General features: G+C 44.0%; 1 protein-coding gene across 5 annotated transcripts in view; it reads left to right on the forward strand.

The window, feature by feature from the left end:
* ABCA1 (ATP binding cassette subfamily A member 1) overlaps positions 1-22,278 on the forward strand; it is a 181,829-nt gene that overhangs the window by 86,771 nt on the left and 72,780 nt on the right. For 4 of the 5 annotated variants that reach the window (XM_068553820.1, XM_068553818.1, XM_068553819.1 and 1 more), the window contains 2 exons: positions 13,007-13,131; positions 21,081-21,257. In XM_068553820.1, coding sequence (XP_068409921.1) covers positions 13,007-13,131; positions 21,081-21,257 — 302 coding nt within the window. The remainder of the gene's footprint in view (positions 1-13,006; positions 13,132-21,080; positions 21,258-22,278) is intronic. The other variant, XM_068553821.1, reaches the window with a different exon arrangement.

Here is a 22,278-nt window from a genome sequence, read left to right on the forward strand (position 1 = left end):
CCATGGTTTGCTGGGCTAGGGCATTGTTTTATTTCCACTTATTGGATGAGACCTTGGATGAGACCAGTTAGTTCATTTATAGACAAATGGGTTCATTGATTCAAACGTTCAGCCAGTATTTATTGAACATGTAATATGTCCCAACCACTGTTCTAGGTGCTGGGACACAGAGGTGTACAAAACAAATATGGCCTCTGTCCATACGGAACTTCTGTTCTAGAATAGACTCTGATCCAGCAGCGGGGAGGGACTTTCCCAAGTTTGCACAGCCACCAGAGGGATATTCTGGGAATTGAACACAGCTAAACCTCTGCTGCCCCGTGCAGTGCTCTTTCTACAGAGCTCTCTTGTGCTGTTCTATTAATCTCCCAACTGGGAAGACCACCAGTTTTAAGAGTTAAGTCATAGACAAGTCTAATTATCCTTGAAACCATCCTCATAAGAAACGCATGTAGGAAGCTTTACAGAGGGGCCCCTCACTCAGTTTTCTCATCACTGGAACTTTTTGGACATTTTATTATCTTCTTCCTAAACCTACAACCGCCCAGTTGAGTAGGGGCTAAATTAATGTTTGGGAGTCCAGGTGAGGAGCGTTCCTTCTTCTTAAGTCCCTGTCATGACTACAGTCCAATGGAAGTGTAAAAGTTGCACAAATTCTCAAAAACTCTAGAAGAAATGACAGGTCTAGATTCTGTCTCTGTGAGATGCAGTCTGGCAAGGAGTGTTTCTCTGAGTGAGTCTTGTGTGGTATCTGAGATGATTTTGAGCAGTACACAGATGAAAACTTTTCCTTTTAACCCATCTCAAATTGCAATTTCATGGGTATTATTGCTTAGGAGGCTGTTAAATGGGAAAAAATTACTTGAAGTTAATTTAAAGAAGACATCGTTTTATGTGGATGTGGTGAAACTTGTGAGAGTAGTTTGTAAATGCTGGAAGATTGGAAAATGCTGCTGTAAGAGAAAGCGTTTTGGGCTTTGTATTAAGATTTGTTTTGGGGGAGTGATGTCACCAAGATGGTGAAATAGGTCTTTGCTGACTTTGCTCCCCCCTCACAAGAAGATTCCTTTGGAGAACAAGTTCAGGCTCTGTCCCTCATTAAGTGTGAACCTTGGGCATGTTTTGATTCTTTCTGACCCTCAGTTTACCTGAAAAGTGGAGATTAGCTGCTCTGCGGGTTGTTGAGCATTAAATCAGATGACATTGTAGCTGACTGATAGTGAGGTCACAGCACATAGTTGACATGCAATTAATCTGAGTTAGTTTACCTCCCCGTCTGCTCCTGGCTGCCTTTTGGCTTTGCCAATTTGTTCATCCTCTCTGGGCCTCAGCTTTCCTTGCCTCGAAATTGGGACTTTGGCAAAACAACCTGAACATGTTTCATCTTGGAAACTTGGTCGGTACTTGGGCGGGGGATCACCTGGGACTGACTGGTGATGTGGGCTGTCCCCTGCCTGTAGCTCCTGGAGGGCAGGGCTGGGCCTTGCTTGTGGCTCTGTCACAAGCGTCAGCATGATAGCAGTACAATCAGGTAAGGAACCAGTGAATCTTTGTGGAATGAAGGTGAGAGATAACACCTGCCCTTTCTCCTTCACAGTGTATTCTGAGGGTCAAATGAAAGCACCTTGAAAAGTATAAAATCCCAGCACATGTCATTTTCAAGTTGATCCACTGTGTGAACCCAAGTCACCAGGGGTCTCAATTACTAATAATGACAAAAGTTCTTCAGCACAGCCTTGGCTTTCTTTCGTCTACAAGGTTTACCTTCCAGAACTTTACTGGAAGGGCTGCCATGAACCCAGAGGCTTGAAGTGGATTTACTGAGAAGCTAAAGAAGTTTCACTTTCACAGCCCCCTTCCAAGGCGCTGGTAGGGATCTCAGCAATCAAAAAATTGCCAAAGTAGGATGTTAAAAAAAATATTCTTTTTCTTAAAGAGAGTCCCCCAAACCGTGTCAGCCTCAGGCCTCACACAGCTGCATCTGCCCCTGCCAGAGGCTTCGGGGGACAGGAAGGACCGCCTACTTGCTCGGCCTCCTCTTCCACCCGGCCCTCCAGGTTTGCTCACCACTCCAGCCCACTGCATCCTCTTTGGGGAATCTGGCATTTTCCAGTGGGGTGACCAGCAGGCTGGCCGGAGCTAAGGCCTTCCCAGTGGGGGCCGGTGCTGCTCAGATCAGGACTGGGCTAGGGAAGGAGGTATCCCTTTGCTTTCTTACTGTTTGTTTCCTGTAGAGCTACTGAAACGTGTTGTTTAGCGATACCTAATGGGCTCATTAGCCTGCTTCCTGCTGGACATTTCAGCTCAAACATCCACTCTGCCCCAGTGCCTTGCTCCTTCCCCAAATCCTGGAATCCCGACTACAGCTCTCCTTCATCTCTAGGTGACATCATGGGCCCAGGCCCCTCTCGAGTTTGTATCATATGTAGTGGTTGAAGACATCCCACGTCGTTGAGGTCACGGGTTGGAAGGGGAAGGACTGGAGGAGAGATCTGGGGCAGTGCTGCCTGCATCCTGACACCCTGACTTGGGTCTTGAGTTTGTCCATCCCTTCGGTGACATTTTTGAGTGTCAGTGGAATGGTTGTCATTTTCTATATATTCATGGTAAAAATCTGACTCGTTTGACCTTTTTGATGTGGCTCTGACCAAGACTTTTATGAAATAAGTCCTGAGGGTTATGCTGGACTTTACTTAGGGAAATGGATCATAACTTTCTGGCTGTTGGGTTTACTGGTAGTACTGAGAACTCACTGCATGGACCTTTGAATCTGCTTTGATCTTTCAAAGTCAGAAAGACCTGATCCCCTGAGGGCAGGTCAGGCTTTGGTGACTGGCTCTGGCAGGGAGTTGAGGGAAAGGGTTGTAAAGTTAGCATCTTGTAAACAACCACTGGGGCAGTACAGTTTATTATTAAGAGACTCAGCATACCTGGCAGCCAGACTGCCTTGGTTCAGCTCTTGGCTCTGCTGCTTACCGGCTGTGTGACCTTGGATAATTCTGGAGCATCTTTGTGTGTCAGTTTCCTCAAAATGGGGATAACAGTCCTCTCTTAGGGCTGTTGTGGGGAATCATGAGATAAGCATAAAGCATTTAGTACAGTATCTGGCACATCAGGAGCACCAGGCTTAGACTTTACTTCATTGCAGGACCATCATGTGAGGTAGGGAATTTTGTTCCTTTTTATACACACGAAGGAGCTGAAGTTCAGAGAGACTAAGTAACTTGCCTAAGGAAGCACAGCTGGCAAAGGGGAGGAATAGGACTAGAACTTCAGACTTCCATGCTCTGCTAGCATGTTATTACAGCCTCAAGAGAGCAGCCCAGGGTAGCCAGAAAAGTTCCCAGGTCACAAGATACTGGGCATGGATGGATTGGGATCAGAGCAGAGACAAGGGGGCTTCCGAGGGAAATGCCAGGCTTCCTCTATTTCCCGGCTTCGTGGTAACAGACATGGGCGGAACGTTCCCCAAAGCCCATGTACAAAGAACATCCTGTGACTCACAGCCACTTCTTCCCTGCCTAAACCCCTTCCTTCCATTTGGGCAGCTGCTGAAGTTGAGGCTGCAGCCTCGAACTTTGTTTTCTGTCCTTGTGGGGCCCCTGTGGGTCATCTTGGGAGATCAGTTGACCTGTGTGTCAACATTATGTCATCAAACTGGAAATTCCTTGAAATCTTTGGATGATTGCAATTCATGTCCGTATGCACTTATCAAAAGGTCTAATTTGAAGCCTTAGAGTTTCATAGTTTGAAAGTTTCCCAGACCTGTCAAAACCAGGCAGCGTCTCAAAGCCTAGGCTGTTGGTTTCCATCCAGGGTAGGGCTTGGCCCCAGCTTGGTCTGCCATCAGGGGGATTCAGTGCTGCACTGCTGTGTTGAAGTATTGCTTGAACTAAAGCAAATCAAAGGTCAGCTTTACCCAGACAAGAATAGAAAACACAGTTGTACTTGATTCCAGGAAGGCATGTGCCACATAATATCAGGCTGCCTTTAAAGAGTTTGGGTTGTTAACCTCGACAGCAGTGTTTCATGTCTCGTGCTTTTCCAGTATGAGATTTATTTACCTTGTGGGTGGCAAAGAGCAGTTTGGAAGTCCAGTTTGTTTCTCCTTAAAATCTTCGCATTTCTAGCCCTCTCATCGCTGTTGCATTGAGGCACAGAAAGGCAATCTTAGAGTGACACTTTGTCCAACAGACTAAGCTGTACCAGGTTGTGATGCCGTTTTACATTTAAATATGTTGTGACATTCAAGTCTTACAACAGCACCAGCTTGGTGTTATCACCCCCATTTTATTGATGAGGAAACTGAGGCTCACAGGGTTACATCTTTGGCCCAAGGTCACAGAGTAAGGCTGTGAATTTAATCAGGGTCTGTCTGACCTCAAGGCTCAGCATCTTTGCACCATCCCATGCTGCCACTTCGCCTTATTCCAGTACCAGGACGCATGCGTGGTATCACCAGCTTTTGATGCCAAAATCATTATGAAGCATTTTAAAAGAATAAAATGATTCATTTAATTCCTATATAGCGAAAAGAGCCAAAACTTTGTAAGCCTGAGCTGATTGGGTTCAGATTTACCACCTGCTTGCTCTGTGACCTTGAGCAGGATATTAACATCTCTGGGTCTGTTTCCTCATTTGAAAAATGGGAAAAATAATACCTTTCTCATAAGCTTGTTTTAAGGATTGCAGAAAATAATATAGGTACTTCCCTGGCAATCCAGTGGTTAAGACTCTGGGCACCCAATGCAGGGGTCATGGGTTCGATCCCTGGTCGTGGAACTAAGATCCCACATGCCGCACGGCACGGCCAAATAAAATACAATGGCTGTGTATTAAAAAAGAAAGAAAGAAAGAAAATAATACATATAATGTATCTGATGCTCGGTACATGTTAAGCCCCTTCCTCTGCCGACAAAGCACTACCATGTCCCTTAATATACGTTTTATTAATTTTAAAAGTAAGAAAAACTGAAGTAATTTATACCTTATATATATGAACAATTCTTCCTTAGTCCAACCCTGGAAAGAACCCCTTCTCAGCCCCTAATTGATAAATTCATCTTCCCTTCCTTTCCCATGTTCCTGGGCTTCTCAGGGCCCTGCATGCTGATTCTAATCCCTAACTTGTTGTGTTAGGAGCCTCTGGTCTCATTTTCAGTCAGAGACCAGCTCATCAGCAAGAACTGAATGCCTCCAACTCCCTTCTTTTTTCCCAGCTCTTTTTCTCTCTGCCCTTTCTGTTTGATGTGGTCTTTTCTGTTTCTAGACTCTGTTTCCTCTTATTTTGATCTCACCTTCTCTCTGTTCCTTGCCTCTTCTGGGCACCCTCCCTCACCTCTCCACCTTTCTGGCCTTCACAAAGGGGTCTCCATGTAGTGTTCTCCCAGCTGTTTTCTTGCTTTGTCTAATGATGTCTCCTTGCCTCTTCCTCTTTTCTCTTTAGGTGCCAAACTCACTGGGGCCAATGCTACCTCCCCAGTGTTATCTTTCTTTTCCTTCTGGGCTTCCCAAGCCAGCCCGACTGTGTCCACCACCTGCATTGCATTAGCAGAGCTCCTGGCCAGTGTGAACAGGTCACCTCTCCCTCTGGGGCCACAGTCTCCATTGGCTCTTTGGGGGCCTGGTTACCATTCAGCTTCTTATCAGCTGATGTTAGTCCTCATTCCAGGGGCTCCTGACCACCTCTCCCACCTTGCCCACTTCTCAGTAAGACACAGGTATGCTGTTACCTTAGCAGATGGATCTGGGAAATATGTGTCATGTCTCTTCCCATCCCCCGATTTCAATGTTGACTGATTCTGGAGTGGCAGAGTGGGCTGGAGGCTCACGGCTCTGCTCACCTGACCCTCTGTCCACCTTCTCTTGGAAGGCAAGGGCAGGGATCCTGTCTTTATACAGCATCTCTTTTATTACAGGCTCCTGCCTTCAAGGAGCGCCAAGAAATATTGCTACTTGGAACCATAGCTCTAGCGTTTTGGGTTCAGTAGCCATTTAGAAGTTTGTTGAACTTATGCAAGTTCCATTCTATGTAGAATGAGGAAAATGTGGTTCCAGAAGCTGTGATGCTCCCATTGGTCTCAGGAGAAGACTCTGGCTTCCCCGGGACTTGCCACAAAGGGTTCAGGAAGCGTGACCCTAAATATTCTGGTTTCTCTGTGGAACCCTTCACATAAGTGTCATCCAAGACTTTATCAACATTTGTTTTGAACTTGTTTAATTTTTCAGCTTGTATTTTCTCTTGCAGTGTGTGTGAATCAGTATTCACTCAGTGTCGTTAGTGTTTACTTAGCCCACCCCCTAGTATGGCCGATCTCCATTTATAGAAAAATGCAGGTTCAGAGAGTCTAAGTGACTTCTCCAAGGCCACATAACTGGAAAATTCTGGAACTGAGGTATGAACCAGGTTAGCCAGACTCCAGAACCTGGGATCTTTCAGGGGTGTCTTGGTGTCCGTCAGCAAGCCCTCACTGTAGAGAAGGAAAGTTCTCCTGGGTAGGGGACCCTGGGCCCAGATGACCAGCAGGGAGGTCCTGAGGCTGTGTGTACCCCAGGCTCCTGGCCTCCTCTTACAGGCCCTAAGGAGTCAGCCCAGGGAGCAGCCAGGATATCCTGCCTTACCCACTTCTCCAGAGCCCTGAACTTCCCAGAGAAGCCCTGGTTTTCCCGGGGAGGGTCCAGCCGTCTCAGTGAAGCAGGCGGGAGCTATCCCTGAAGAAGAAAGTGGAGCCCTAGCATCAGGAAAACAAACCAAAACAACAAAAAATACCCCAGAAGACACCTGAGTATGTTTGTTCCCAGCCCTTTTCTGGCAGAGAAATGTTTCGCAGTCTTGTTTAGAAGGCCCGGCTTAGGCTGAGTCAAGCCAGGAGCGAGAATCTGGCCATGGCCCCTCCAGGCCATTGCCCCTGCGACAGGGTCAGGGCTGGGAGACCCTCCTGGGGTCCTTTTAAGAAGAGTATTTGGGCCTGGGAAGCTGATGTGATCTCTTTCTCGACTTCTTTTTTTTTTTTTTTTCATTTGCCTCCTCCACCCACTTCTCAAGCAGCTGATCCTGTGGTTTCTTTTCATGTTGAACAAAAGAGACTACAGCGATCTTGAAACCGGAGCTGGGCACTGGAGGGCACTGACCGAGAGTAACCCCGCCGCCAGCTCTGCTGAGGGCTTCCCTCCTCCGCCTTCCAGGGCTGCTGCCCTCCCTCTTCCCTGCTCCCCTCCTTCTCCGCGGCACGCAGGCAGGCTGGGAAGAAGCAGAAGGAACACTGCATGGCCATGAAGGTATCCCCCGGTGCAGTGCCCCTCCGCCTCCACACCCCTCTCTCTGCTGCTGTGGAAGCGTTTCCTTAGCCTGCCTGGCCCAGAGGGCTGGCAAGGAACTGAGGATTCTGTCCTGTTTGTCCTCAGCCCACAAACACACACTTCACTTGTTCTGTTCTTTAGACTCCAAGCTCCTGAATTGTTTTTTTTTTTTTTTTTCTTCTTTGCCCTGCCTCCCTGCACCCAAAGCAAAGCTCTCTGGAAAAGGACAGGCTGCCGCTGGCTCCTCAAGTATTTTGGTCCATATCAGAGAGATGGCAGCCGGAAAGCTCTAGGCGCCTTTTGCTGGACTTTTGGTCTTCTCTGCAGGCAGCAGGGACTCATGTTTAGTTTAGTGACCCGTTGAGCTCCCTGATGACCATTTTCTGTGACAGCATTTATATCCTCTCAGTTACCCTTGTAAACTCTTGAGGCCCTTTCCCTCCAGAAGAGTACTTTCACTTTCTTGATCTTGGTGTTCACAACAAGCGGTGAATATTATTAACCCTTCTTACATCTAAGGAAACTGAGGCCCAGAGAGATTCAGAAAAGTGAGGTTCATGATTACACAGTGAGGAAACAGCTGAACTGGGACCTGAATTCAGATTTTCTGATGCCATGTCCAGTGCTGATTTAGTTTTACCCCAAGTGTACCTTTCAGTACCAACTTTAAGAAGACCTCTGAGATCATCTTCTACAACTTACACATTACAGATAAGAAAATCAAGGTCATGTCAGCTCATGTGGGCAAAGTTAAATGGCCAAGTAAGTGACTATCTCTTCCATTGTGTTCTCTGTCTTGTTTCCAATGGCTGGTTTTTCTTACTGGTCATCTTCCATCTATGCCCATCCTTGCAGCGATCATTTCCATTGATTCTCTGCAAAATGCTAGATTTATTTATCTTTTCTAAAGCTTTGAATAGGCAAATCGGTTAGCTTCAACCTTTTCTTCACCTTATGGACAGTGTCAGCAGAAAGAATTCAATAGTTCTGTCTGACTCAGGAGCTCAGCCAGGCAAATACATAACACACACATACACACACACACGTGCATATACCTTAGATCATAAATTCAGTATTGACTTAGTTGGCAAAGTCACTTCTGTGTTCTTATCTATTCTGAAAGCATATGCTTTAGGATCAAACTAGCAACGAAGCTAATGAGGTGTCTTTCCTGAAAGTGATGATGGTATTAGCCGTCCTTATTGAGAACTTTTCTTGGTTTCAGGCATTATGCTGGGACTTCAGGTGCGTTTTCTCATTTAACCCCCAGCTCAGTGCAGTGACGTAGATGCTGCTGTCATCCCCATTTATCCTGTTATTGACACTTCCAACACTCTGCTTCCAGCTCCCACTCACCTGACTGTCTTCCTGACCTGGGCTGACGCAGCTGAGGGGGCTTAGAGAAACTCTAACGCTATCTTGACCTGGTTTGTTTCACACTCAGGTCCTGTTTCACCCTTCCCTACCCGCAGCAGATCACCTCAGTTCATTACTTGATTCACTCATTTGTGTTCATCCATTCCTCCATCATCCACCATTGCCGGGGTGCCTTCTCTGTGCCAGGCACTGCTGTGCTTTCGAGTTCCAAAGTCCTGGCCCTCAGGCACTTCTGTTCTTCTGGGGAAAAAGATGTGGTCTCAGACAACTGCAGCTTGGGGGAAGCACACTTAGGAGGCTATTAGGGCACAGAGGATGGCCACCTGACCCAGCTTGAGGGCAGAACGTCAGGGCAGGCTTCCTGGAGGAGATGACTTATGGCCCAAGTCATAAAGAAGGGTAGGAGTTAGCTAGGCCGAGAGGAGAAGGGCCGTTTCAGACATCAGGCTTTCTCGATATTCTTGGCTTCTCCACTCATTTTCCTGCCAACAACAAAACGGAGAAAACTGAGACCAGAGGTACAAAGTCACCCAACTCTGGCCTCATACTATACCTCGTCCTCTTCCTTCTCCCATCCTACTCGCCAAATCTTAGGTTTTGAGGAATCTCCTCTATGTTTATCTGCTTGTACATTTATTTATTCATTCAGAAACATTGAGAACCTGGTGTACACAGCACTATGACTACAGGGTATCCTGGTCCCTGCCATCACAGGAGGCCTTCCTTACCCTCTCCTCACCAGACACAGCCTCTGGAGACTTCTGGCTCTCTGTCCTTTTCCAGAATTTGGCTTCAGCCTGACTACCCCCTTGAAACACTTGCAGATAATAAGCCTCATCTGGGTCAAATGCTTCCATGAGCTGCCTTCCTCTGGCTCTCTCATCCCTTCTGCTTTCTCTGTTGATTTGCCTCTTCATCTCCCTTATCATCCTTGGAAGTTCCTTGAGGGCAGTGCCTGTGTCCTTACCTTTTCTCTACACTTCATGGTGGTACGCTAGTAAAGGTGAGTGAAATAAACCCTTCTCAATAATCACAAAATTATTATCATTTTTTGAGCACCTACAATGAGCCCGTTGCTCACTATTCATGCATTACACGTAAATATCTCTAATCCTCATACCTTCGAAAAGTGGGTACTGTTACCCTTACCTCTTAGGTAAGAAATCTTGGGCTCAGGAAGGCAAAGTGAACTTCTCAAAGCCACACAGTTCATAAACAGCAGAGTCCAGCATCAAAGTTAGGTTATTCTGGTCCCGCACCCCTGATGTTTTCACTGCACTATTGTTTCCCAAACTTGGCTGGAATCACCCTGGGGAGTGTTAGAAAATTCTGATGCCTGGGTCTCAGCCCCAGAAGTTCTGATCACGTCTCCCGGGAGCCAAGGTTGAGAACCAGTGCACCCCACAGCGCTGCTTTCCTGCGCACACTGGCTGCAGCTTGGTGGTGGCGGTGTGTGACTCTGCATCCACATGTGTGGTATCCGTGTGACCAGAATTCAAGTTCTTCGTAGCCAGGGATCTTTGGCCCTCCCTGCTGCCTTGCCGCATGGCGGCCTCCCCACCACGTGCACGTGCACTGCCAAAGGTTGTTGACTGTTTAATCAGCCTCTCGGTTCTTCTTTCTCATTCGGAGGATTCACTGAGAGGCAGTTGGAGTTTGATCACATCCAGCTGTTCTCATCCGCAGAGCCAGCTGACTTACCAGAAACGGCTTGTAAATGCACTGCGCATGCTCCCTGGTCTCAAGAGTGTTGCTCGTGACCTAGAGCCATCGCAAGTGCAGCGGGGTCGGCCTCCCACCCTTCAGCAGCCCTGCTCCGGAGGGAGGAGGCTATTCTGGAGTTGGCTCAGCCCAGTGTCAAGTGCTGCTCTGGCTTTTCACTCTCAGGAGGGCTGTGTGACCCGCCTGGTCACTGAGGCTCAGCTCATGTGAATATTCTGTTCTGTCCGGAGCTCAGAGAGGTTTCTTCATCCCTCACTTTACAGGTGAGGCAGTGGAGACACAGCTAGGTGAAATAATCTGGCAAATAAACGGGTACAGAGCCCAGGTTTTCTGACCCCCATTGTTCCACAGTGGTTAGTGTCAGGCTTTCCATGCCAGACCTCAGTTGAAGCCACTAGCTTTCCTACCTTCTTCCCGTTTACCTTAGGGATACCTTAGGGCTACTGGGACACTCAGGATGTCACTTTGCGTCTCTGGGAATATAGTTCTAGTGACCAGGAGTCCTGCTTACTGTTGGGGTGCAGCCTGGGGATCATCCTAATACCTCTGGGCCCTTCTCGGGCCTGTACAGCTGAAAGGAAACCTCCTGTGATGTTGCTCGGATACTTCCGGAATCTTCCCAGCCCTGATCCCATCTCCTAGTATTTATTATCCAGCCATCATTCACTGATCAGTAATTCTCTGCTTGATCTGGACACCGGGATACAAGGATAAAAGACATAGTCTGTGTCCCAGAGGCATAGTCTGGTGGAGAGAATATGCAAATAAAGCAACATTCCTAAAAGGATGGTCCCCAGACCCCCTGCATTAGAAATACAAGAGATGCTTATTAAAATGTAGATTCTTAGGCCCCACTCTAGAGCCACTATTTCAGAATCTCTGGGAATTGGGCCCAAGAAACTGCATTTTAGCATGTCCCTAAGTGAGTCGAAGATGCTCTGAGGTTTGGCAGCTATAGAAGCGAACACGATGGTGAGAACGCAGCGTCATATGTGTTAGGGAGCACCAGGCAGGGGTCAGCCTGCAGGAGCACCTGTTCTCAGAAGGGGTACTGACTGGGCCAGGACCAGCTTCTTGAACGTGTCCTGAGGAATAACTAGGAGTTAGTCAAATAAGGTGTAGCCAGAGAATCATTTCTCTAGAGACGCGAATCATGCTTAGTGTATCCCTTCTATAACTCTGTATTATTAAAGTTTGCTTTAGCAGAACATGTCTGGATCAGGAAGCACTGATGAGAGTCTGGTTGGATTTTGAGCCCTCCTTCTACTTCATCTCTGCACATCACCCCCATAGCTCCCGGGATTAATTCCTGTCCTCTTTAAGCCTCACCTCACAGCCCCATTTTCAGGTCAAACGTCTGTTTCTCATCAGTTAAGTGATTTAGGTTTGCTAGGTTTGCCCCCGGGAGGTGGGTTCGTTCCTGGGCCTGTGGGCTAGTCTCTCAGTGATGTCTGCCTGGTCATGAGGTCATGACGAGCTGGTTTTCTCTTTATTGAAAGAAGTTGGGTTATTAAGAGGGAGGGGCAGAAGGAGAAGTGGACACTCAAATGAAATATGGCAGGGAAAATGAGAGCATTTCAGTAAGGAGGAGGGCCTGCCAAGCATCTGGCCAGAAACCTCATGTTTTGGGATGAAGAAGCTGAAATTCAGAAAGATATGAAATACCCAAGTGATGCCACTAGGCACAGCCTCCAACTCTGGGGACTAAAATTGGATTTCTGGCTAGTGCTTTTTCTGCTTCACTGCACTGGATTGGAAACCTTTTCTAAATGTACCTGAAGGGCTAATTATTTAAAGAGATTCTGTGTGACACCCTGCAGCAATCCAATCATTTGGTAGCGTTGATTTTTTTAAATGTATGCATATGTGTTTTCTTAAAGCACGGCAGACCTGGGTGTTGGAGCTCTGTATCACGTGTTCCACGTTTAGAACTGAAATGAGACCAAGTCTGTGAAAGCGCTTTGATATGCATAATGCTCTACATCCTTGGTTCTCAAAGGGTGGGCCGCAGACCAGCTGCAGCAGCACTGCCTGGCAGCTTGTTAGAAATGCAGATTCTCCAGCCTCATCCCAGGCCGATGAATCAGAAACTCTGGGGGTAGGGGACCAGCAGTCTGTTTCCACAAGTCCTGCAGGTGATTCTAATGCCCACTCAAGTTTGAGAACCAGTGCTGTGCATCAAGAGGAAACCAGGCCCTGAGGCTTGTGGGAATAAAGGCTTTAAATATCTCCAAGTTTAGCTGTCTGAGATGGCACTGGGGAGACGGGCGCTGTGGGGTCAGGGTCACAAATCTCAGGTGGGTTGATTTTTTCTTTGAAAAGCAAGGAAAAGCTGCGTGTGTGTGTGTGTGTGTGTGTGTACGTACAGAAGTGCCGCACTCCACAGCTTCAGAAAGCAGTCTTTTCTTGTCTCTGCTGTTAAGGCGAAGCTCCCTGAACTTTGTTTCTCTGTGTGCTTAAGCCAGAGGCCTGTGGTTATCAATCGGTTTAAAACGAGGCAGTCAATATTATGATAGTTTGCTCCGTCGTGCTTTTTATTTATTTATTTATTTAATTTATTTATTTTTTGAGTTACTTATGAAATGAAAATAAAACGCTATTTCTCCAGCAGGCTTGAAGTTTCGGGACTTCCTGGTAGACAATGAAACCTTCTCTGGATTCCTGCATCACAACCTCTCTCTGCCAAGGCCAACTGTGGACAAGATGCTGGGGGCTGGTGTCAGTCTCCGCAAGGTAAGCTGCGACCGTCACTTTCCCTGGTGAGGCTGATGGCAGTGACATTGTTGGAGAGCGCCTGGAGGGAAGTGAATAAAATCCTGTCTTTGTAATGGCGCTGAAGGAGGTTGTTGGCTCCAATGCAGCTTCACCTGTCTTTACCTCCCTGCTCAGGCTGGCGTTGCCAAACCATCCAGAGAGTGGAATGTACAACCTGGCGTCACGGGCCCGCTGGTTGAAATAAAACTGATTTCCTGCCCATCAGTTGGCATTTGTTGATAATGTCTCCCTAAAGGGGAGATGAATTTAAGATGAATTAAACAATTTCTTTAAAATTTCACAGTTCTGAAACAATAACCAGGGTTGAGGATTATTACCTAGAGTATCTCTGTCTATAAAATCTAAGACAGGAGATTTTCAAAATGTAATGCTTCCCTTAAAGATAGACGAGAAAGATATATAAGGGAAAATGCTTAATTTTTTTTCTTGAATTTATAAAACCAGGAAGTAATGTTAGTGTTTATGTAGAATTTTAACCTTAGATTTTCAGAAACTTCCACTGGCATCATTAGATAATCACACTGCTCCTGTGCGGTGGACAGCAGACCCAGATTGCATGGTTATTGATTTTCAGAGAAGTGTCTCAAATTTATTCTCTGGCAGAAAGGGGAACTGCTTCTTTACTGTGTCTCATGTCTACATACTAGCTTGCCTTTGCAGTAAGCAGAAGTAGTGGAAATGTTTATGACTGAAAATAAGATCTTTGCTTTACATGATCTAGAATTTTAAAAATTCGAAAAATGTGCTTACTGCTTTCCCTTATGAAACTAGGAAAATATGCCTTGAGTTCACCAATTGTGTGGTTGGGAGATGGGCCAAAGGCAGCAGGCTTATGAAAATCGTTAGCATGATTTACATTGCCCTCCGCCAATTTCTTATCTGTCACATCCGATCAGTTTAAAATAAGGGGCATCCTAAGTATGGAGGTGGTCCTTGCATGGTAATTAGTCTCTGTGTAGTCAGTGTTCTTAAACCAAATACTAAAGGTAGGCTGGCAGCAAGGGCTAGTTAGAGAAAGGAGGAAAAGTGAAGTGTACTTGAGTATCAGGCAGTAGGTGGAAACTTAATGGAAACCATGGCCAACCAAGTGCTCTGCAGGGTTAGAAAACTGCATGGGTCTTGAAAGGCTTTTGATCCATCACTCCCACTAGGTTGTACTACAAGCAGGTCAGGTTGCACTAATTGAAACAAACAGAGGAAATAGTAACGGAGTAATAAAGAGTCTGAATTATCCATTCATTCATTCAACAAATATTTACTGTCCATATGTTCCAGCACTGTGGACACAAAGAGAGCAAGAAAAACAAAGACCCTCATCTTACTGAACTTATTGTCTAATGGACAGTAAGGACCATATATGAAGAAGTGCAGTTTATTTAGGTCCAGTAAAACTAATTAAATAAGATATGGCCAAGGAAAGGTTCTTTGCTGAAATGAATAGATAAGAATGACTTAGGGAAGATTGGTTCAAGATGGCGGAGTAGGACATGCTCTCACTCCCTCTTTCTAGAACACCGGAATCACAACTAACTGCTGAACAATCATCGACAGGAAAACACTGTAACTCACCAAAAAAGATACCCCACATGCAAAGACAAAGGAGAAGCCACAATGAGACGGTAGGAGGGGCGCTATCACAATAAAATCAAACCCCATAACTGCTGGGTGGGTGACTCACAGACTGGAGAACACTTATACCACAGAAGTCCACCCACTGGAGTGAAGGTTCTGAGCCACACGTCAGGCTTCCCAACCTGGGGGCCTGGCAATGGGAGGAGGAATTCCTAGAGAATCAGACTTGGAAGGCTAGCGGGATTTGATTGTAGGACTTCAGCAGGACTGGGGGAAACAGAGGCTCCACTCTTGCAGGGCACACACAAAGTAGTGTGCGCATTGGGACCCAGGGGAAGGAGCAGTGATGCCATAGGAGACTGAACCAGACCTACCTGCTTGTGTTGGAGGGTCTCCTGCAGAGGCGGGAGGCAGCTGTGGCTCACCAAGGGACAAGGACACTGGCAGCAGAAGTTCTGGGAAGTACTCCTTGGCATGAGCCCTCCCAGAGTCCACCATTAGCCCCACCAAAGAGCCTGGGTAGGCTCCAGTATTGGGTTGCCTCAGGCCAAACAACCAACAGAGAGGGAACCCAGCCCCACCTATCAGTAGACAAGTGGATTAAAGTTTTACTGAGCTCTGCCCACCAGGACAACAGCCAGCTCTACCCTCCACCAGTCCCTCCCATCAGGAAACTTCCACAAGCCTCTTAGATAGCCTCATCCACCAGAGGGCAGACAGCAGAAGCAAGAAGAACTACAGTCCTGCAGCCTGTGGAACAAAAACCACATTCACAGAAAGACAAGATGAAAAGGCAGAGGGCTATGTACCAGATGAAGGAACAAGATAAAACCCCAAGTAAACAACTAAATGAAATGGAGATAGGCAATCTTCCAGAAAAAGAATTCAGAATAATGATAGTGAAGATGATCCAGGACCTTGGAAAAAGAATGGAGGCAAAGATCGAGAAGATGCAAGAAATGTTTAACAAAGATCTAGAAGAATTAAAGAACAAACAAACAGAGATGAACAATACAATAACTGAAATGAAAACTACACTAGAAGGAATCAATAGCAGAATAACTGAGGCAGAAGAACAGATAAGTGACCTGGAAGACAGAATGGTGGAATTCACTGCTGCGGAACAGAATAAAGAAAAAAGAATGAAAAGAAATGAAGACAGCCTAAGAGACCTCTGGGACAACATTAAACGCAGCAATATTTGCATTATAGGGGTCCCAGAAGGAGAAGAGAGAGAGAAAGGACCCCAGAAAATATTTGAAGAGATTATAGTCGAAAACTTCCCTAACATGGGAAAGGAAATAGCCACTCAAGTCCAGGAAGTGCAGAGAGTCCCATACAGGATAAACCCAAGGAGAAACATGCCGAGACACATAGTAATCAAATTGGCATAAATTAAAGACAAAGAAAAATTATTGAAAGCAGCAAGGGAGAAATGACAAATAACATACAAGGGAACTCCCATAAGGGTAACAGCTGATTTCTCAGCAGAAACTCTACAAGCCAGAAGGGAGTGGCATGATATACTTAAAGTGATGAAAGGGAAGAACCTACAACCAAGATTACTCTACCCAGCAAGGATCTCATTCAGATTCAATGGAGAAATCAAAAGCTTTACAGACAAGCAAAAGCTAAGAGAATTCAGCACCACCAAACCAGCTCTACAACAAATGCTAAAAGAACTTCTCTAAGTGGGAAACACAAGAGAAGAAAAGGACCTACAAAAACAAACCCAAAACAATTAAGAAAATGGTCATAGGAACATACATATCAATAATTACCTTAAACGTGAATGGATTAAATGCTCCAACCAAAAGACACAGGCTTGCTGAATGGATACAAAAACAAGACCCATATATATGCTGTCTACAAGAGACCCACTTTAGACCTAGGGACATATACAGACTGAAAGTGAGGGTATGGAAAAAGATATTCCATGCAAATGGAAATCAGAAGAAAGCTGGAGTAGCAATACTGATATCAGATAAAATAGACTTTAAAATAAAGAATGTTACAAGAGACAAGGAAGGACACTACATAACAATCAAGGGATCAATCCAAGAAGAAGATATAACAATTATAAATATATATGCACCCAACATAGGAGCACCTCAATACATAAGGAAACTGCTAACAGCTATAAAAGAGGAAATCGACAGTGACACAATAATAGTGGGGGACTTTAACACCTCACTTACACCAATGGACAGATCATCCGAAAAGAAAATTAATAAGGAAACGCAAGCTTTAAATGACACAATAGACCAGATAGATTTAATTGATAGGACATTCCATCCAAAAACAGCAGATTACACTTTCTTCTCGAGTGCGCACAGAACATTCTCCAGGATAGATCACATCTTGGGTCACAAATCAAGCCTCAGTAAATTTAAGAAAATTGAAATCATATCAAGCATCTTTTCTGACCACAACACTATGAGATTAGGAATGAATTACAGGGAAAAAACCGTAAAAAACACAAACACATGGAGGCTAAACAATACGTTACTAAATAACAAAGAGATCACTAAAAAATCAAAGAGGAAATCAAAAAATACCTAGAGACAAATGACAATGAAAACACGACGATCCAAAACCTATGGGATGCAGCAAAAGCAGTTCTAAGAGGGAAGTTTATAGCTTTACAAACCTACCTCAAGAAACAAGAAAAATTTCAAAACAATCTAACCTTACACCTAAAGGAACTAGAGAAAGAAGAACAACAAAACCCAAAGTTAGCAGAAGGAAAGAAATCGTAAAGATCAGAGCAGAAATAAATGAAATAGAAACAGAAAACAATAGCAAAGATCAATAAAACTAAAAGCTGGTTCTTTGAGAAGATAAACAAAATTGATAAACCATTAGGCAGACTCATCAAGAAAAAGAGGGAGAGGACTCAAATCAATAAAATTACAAATGAAAAAGGAGAAGTTACAACAGACACCACAGAAATACAAAGCATCCTAAGAGACTACTACAAGCAACTCTATGCCAATAAAATGGACAACCTGGAAGAAATGGACAAATTCTTAGAAAGGTATAACCTTCCAAGACTGAACCAGGAAGAAATAGAAAATATGAACAGACCAATCACAAGTAATGAAATTGAAACTGCGATTAAAAATCTTCCAGCAAACAAAAGTCCAGGACCAGATGGCTTCACAGGTTGAATTCTATGAAACATTTAGAGAAGAGCTAACAGCCATCCTTCTCAAACTCTTCCAAAAAATTGCAGATGAAGAAAAACTCCCAAACTCATTCTATGAGGCCACCATCACCCTGATACCAAAACCAGACAAAGATACTACAAAAACAGAAAATTACAGACCAATATCACTGATGAATACAGGTGCAAAAATCCTCAACAAAATTCTAGCAAACAGAACCCAACAACACATTAAAAGGATCATACACCATGATCAAGTGGGATTTATCCCAGAGATGCAAAGATTCTTCAATATACGCAAATCAATCAAGTGATACACCATATTAACAAATTGAAGAATAAAAACCATGTGATCATCTCAATAGATGCAGGAAAAGCGTTTGACAAAATTCAACACCCATTTATGATAAAAACTCTCCAGAAAGTGGGCATGGAGGGAACCTACTTCAACATAATAAAGGCCATATATGACAAACCCACAGCAAACATCATTCTCAATGGTGAAAAACTGAAAGCATTTCCTCTAAGATCAGGAACAAGATGAGGATGTCCACTCTCACCACTATTATTCAACATAGTTTTGGAAGTCCTAGCCACGGCAATCAGAGAAGAAAAAGAAATAAAAGGTATACAAACTGGAAAAGAAGAAGTAAAACTGTCCCTGTTTGCAGATGACATGATATTATACATAGAGAATCCTAAAGATGCCACCAGAAAACTACTAGAGCTAATCAATGAATTTGGTAAAGTTGCAGGATACAAAATGAATGCACAGAAATCTCTTGCATTCTTATACACTAATGATGAAAAATCTGAAAGAGAAATTAAGGAAACACTTCCATTTACCATTGCAACAAAAAGAATAAAATACCTAGGAATAAACCTACCTAGGGAGACAAAAGACCTGTATGCAGAAAACTATAAGACACTGATGAAAGAAAGTAAAGATGCTACCAACAGATGGAGAGATAGACCATGTTCTTGGATTGGAAGAATCAATATTGTGAAAATGACTCTACTACCCAAAGCAATCTACAGATTCAATGCAATTCCTATCAAATTACCAATGGCATTTTTTACGGAACTAGAACAAAAAATCTTAAAATTTGTATGGATACACAAAAGACCCCGAATAGCCAAAGCAGTCTTGAGGGAAAAAAGCAGAGCTGGAGGAATCAGACTCCCTGACTTCAGACTATACTATAAAGCTACAGTCATCAAGACAATATGGTACTGGCACAAAAACAGAAACATAGATCAATGGAACAAGATAGAAAGCCCAGAGATAAACCCACGCACCTATGGTCAACTAATCTATGACAAAGGAGGCAAGGATATACAATGCAGAAAAGAGTCTCTTCAAAAAGTGGTGCTGGGAAAACTGGACAGCTACATATAAAAGAATGAAATTAGAACATTCCCTAACACCATTCACAAAAATAAACTCAAAATGGATTAGAGACCAAGTGTAAGACCAGACACTATAAAACTCTTAGAGGAAAACATAGGAAGAACACTCTTTGACATAAATCACAGCAAGATATTTTTTGATCCACCTCGTAGAGTAATGGAAATAAAAAGAAAAATAAACAAATGGGATCTAATGAAACTTAAAAGCTTTTGCATAGCAAAGGAAACTATAAACAAAATGAAAAGACAACCCTTAGAATGGGAGAAAATATTTGCAAATGAATCATCAGACAAAGGATTAATCTCCAAAATATATAAACAGCTCATGCATCTCAATATGAAAAAAAACAACCCAATCCAAAAATGGGCAGAAGGCCTAAATAGACATTTCTCCAAAGAAGACATACCGATGGCCAAGAAGCACATGAAAAGCTGTTCAACATCACTAATTATTAGAGAAATGCAAATCAAAGCTACAATGGGATATCACCTCACACCAGTTAGAATGGGCATCATCAGAAAATCTACAAACAACAAATGCTGGAGAGGGTGTGGAGAAAAGGGAACCCTCCTGCACTGTTGGTGGGAATGTAAATTGATACAGCCACTATGAAGAATAGTATGGAGGTTCCTTAAAGAACTAAAAATAGAAGTACCATATGACCCAGCAATCCCACTACTGGACATATACCCAGAGAAAACCATAATTCAAAAAGACACATGCACCCCAATGTTCATTGCAGCACTATTTACAATAGCCAGGTCACGGAAGCAACCTAAATGCCCATCGACAGACGAATGGATAAAGAAGTTGTGGTGCATATATATAATGGAATATTACTCAGCCAGAAAAAGTAATGAAATTGGGTGATTTGTAGAGACGTGGATGCATCTAGAGACTGTCATACAGAGTGAAGTTAAGTCAGAAAGAGGAAAACAAATATCGTATATTAATGCATATATGTGGAACCTAGAAAATGGTACAGATGAACCGGTTTGCAGAGCAGAAATTGAGTCGCAGAAGTAGAGAACAAACGTATGGACCCCAAGGGGGAAAAGCGGCGGGGGGTGGTGGTTGTGGTGTGATGAATTGGGAGATTGGGATTGACATGTATACACTAATGTGTATAAAATGGATGACTAATAAGAAAATAAATAAATAAATAAATATTTTAAAAAATAACCAAAAAGACTTAGAACTGGCCTATCAGTGAGGTAAGGGGCTTGACTTTCTAGTACTCTGCTCTGATACCAGTAAAAGGAAGAGTTCCACATTCTGAAATTGTTTGAACATAGTTCTTTGCAGCAGTTAAATATCTGTATCTACAAATAAATAGTATAAATGCCTTTTTTTCATAATTCAGCCCAACCCCAGTTTAAGATATCATGCATTCCAAAATAATGAGAATTTTCTATTTTCTTTAATAAAAGTGGTTTTAGGAGTTTAGACTCTAGATTCCTACTGGGTGAATCACGTGTCCCACTTTTGAGAAGAAGAGTTGCAGTCAGGATTTCCCCTCACAAGGACAAGAGTGTGGAGGTGATAAGTCAAATGCCACATTCTGGTTTTAATGTCCTGTAGGATCATGCCTTGATCCATCCTAAAGTTCAGTAGAGACACTATGCACTGGACAGAGTCCAGCAGTGTCCATTCTTCAAAGCTGTATTGATGTAAAGTCCCCCAAAAGGCTTCAAGGACCCTGCTTCCCATCTTTGTAATCCAGTTTTGCTTCTCTCTCTTTGCATGAAATGCTTCCAGGTATTTTTGCAAGGCTACCAGTTACATTTGACCAATCTGTGCAATGGATCAAAATTAGGAGAGCTGATTCGACTTGGTGACCAAGAAGTCTCCATGCTTTGCAGCCTGCCAAAGGAGAAACTGGATGCAGCAGAGCAAATACTTCATTCCAACCTGGACATTCTGAAGCCGATCCTGGTGAGTAGGATTGCTGTGTGGAGAAGCTTCAAGCACTAATACTTTCGGAATGTGACGTTTTTCCTTGGGCAACGTGACTTTGTTTTTGTAGAAATATAGGGCTGTCTGGGAGTTGGAGACATAATTTGGCTCAGTGGTATTCTAACTATCCTTTCAAACTTTTGGGCCACCTCCCCAAGAGTAAATGGGGGAAGAGTAAGTAGGGTGTGGCTCTGAGTCCAAGTCTAAGGTCCCTTGTGCCTGTTTCAATCAGAGAAAACCTGCTTTTTTATGGTTTTTAATATTGAAAGGGTTCATCTGAAGAAGGAATTCCAGATTTTTTTTAAAAAGTCTCAAAACCATTGATGGGAATATGGGTACCTATTCATTTTTAAAAGCCTATCAGAAAGGAGACATCAAGATGTCTCAGTGGGAAAACCCTGGAATTGGATGGGAGCACAGTCAATAATTAGCTTAATCAATGACAAAATTGCATTCACAGAAAAAAATAATCCCAACAAAGACCAGTCATCAGCTGGGAATCACTAGTTCAGAGAAGCAGTCCATGAGAATACATCCAAGAATAGGGATGAGTCTGAGCATTCTGGTCGTCTATGTGTTATGTCTTGTTCCAGAACAGGTATCTTTCTTTGGGTTTCCTTGGAGCTCTGGTGAAATGCCCCTTGAACAACATCCTTTAGCATTCAGTGTTCAGGTTTCCTATTCACCATAGAGCTCTCTGATTTGTCAGTAGTTTCTTTTAAAACCAGGGGAAAAGCCCTAGAAGAAGGATGTGCCTGGAAAGAGATGTTCCTCATTATAATAGAAAGAAATTGGAATCCTCTGAGACTTTGCACACCATGATTTCTCTAGAGAAAGATGGGCCCTCCTGAGAAACTAAGAAGGTTCTGTTTCTGGACCCTGTGCCTGGATCATACCCTAGAATATTCCTTAGAAACACATGCCAGGGTTTACACTCTTGACTGACCATCAGGGAGTCCTTGTGTCCAGCTTGACTCTCTGATGCTATAGCTTCTGCCTG

The sequence above is a fragment of the Eschrichtius robustus genome, chromosome 10, assembly GCF_028021215.1.
Source record: "Eschrichtius robustus isolate mEscRob2 chromosome 10, mEscRob2.pri, whole genome shotgun sequence".
Classification (NCBI taxonomy): domain Eukaryota; kingdom Metazoa; phylum Chordata; class Mammalia; order Artiodactyla; family Eschrichtiidae; genus Eschrichtius; species Eschrichtius robustus.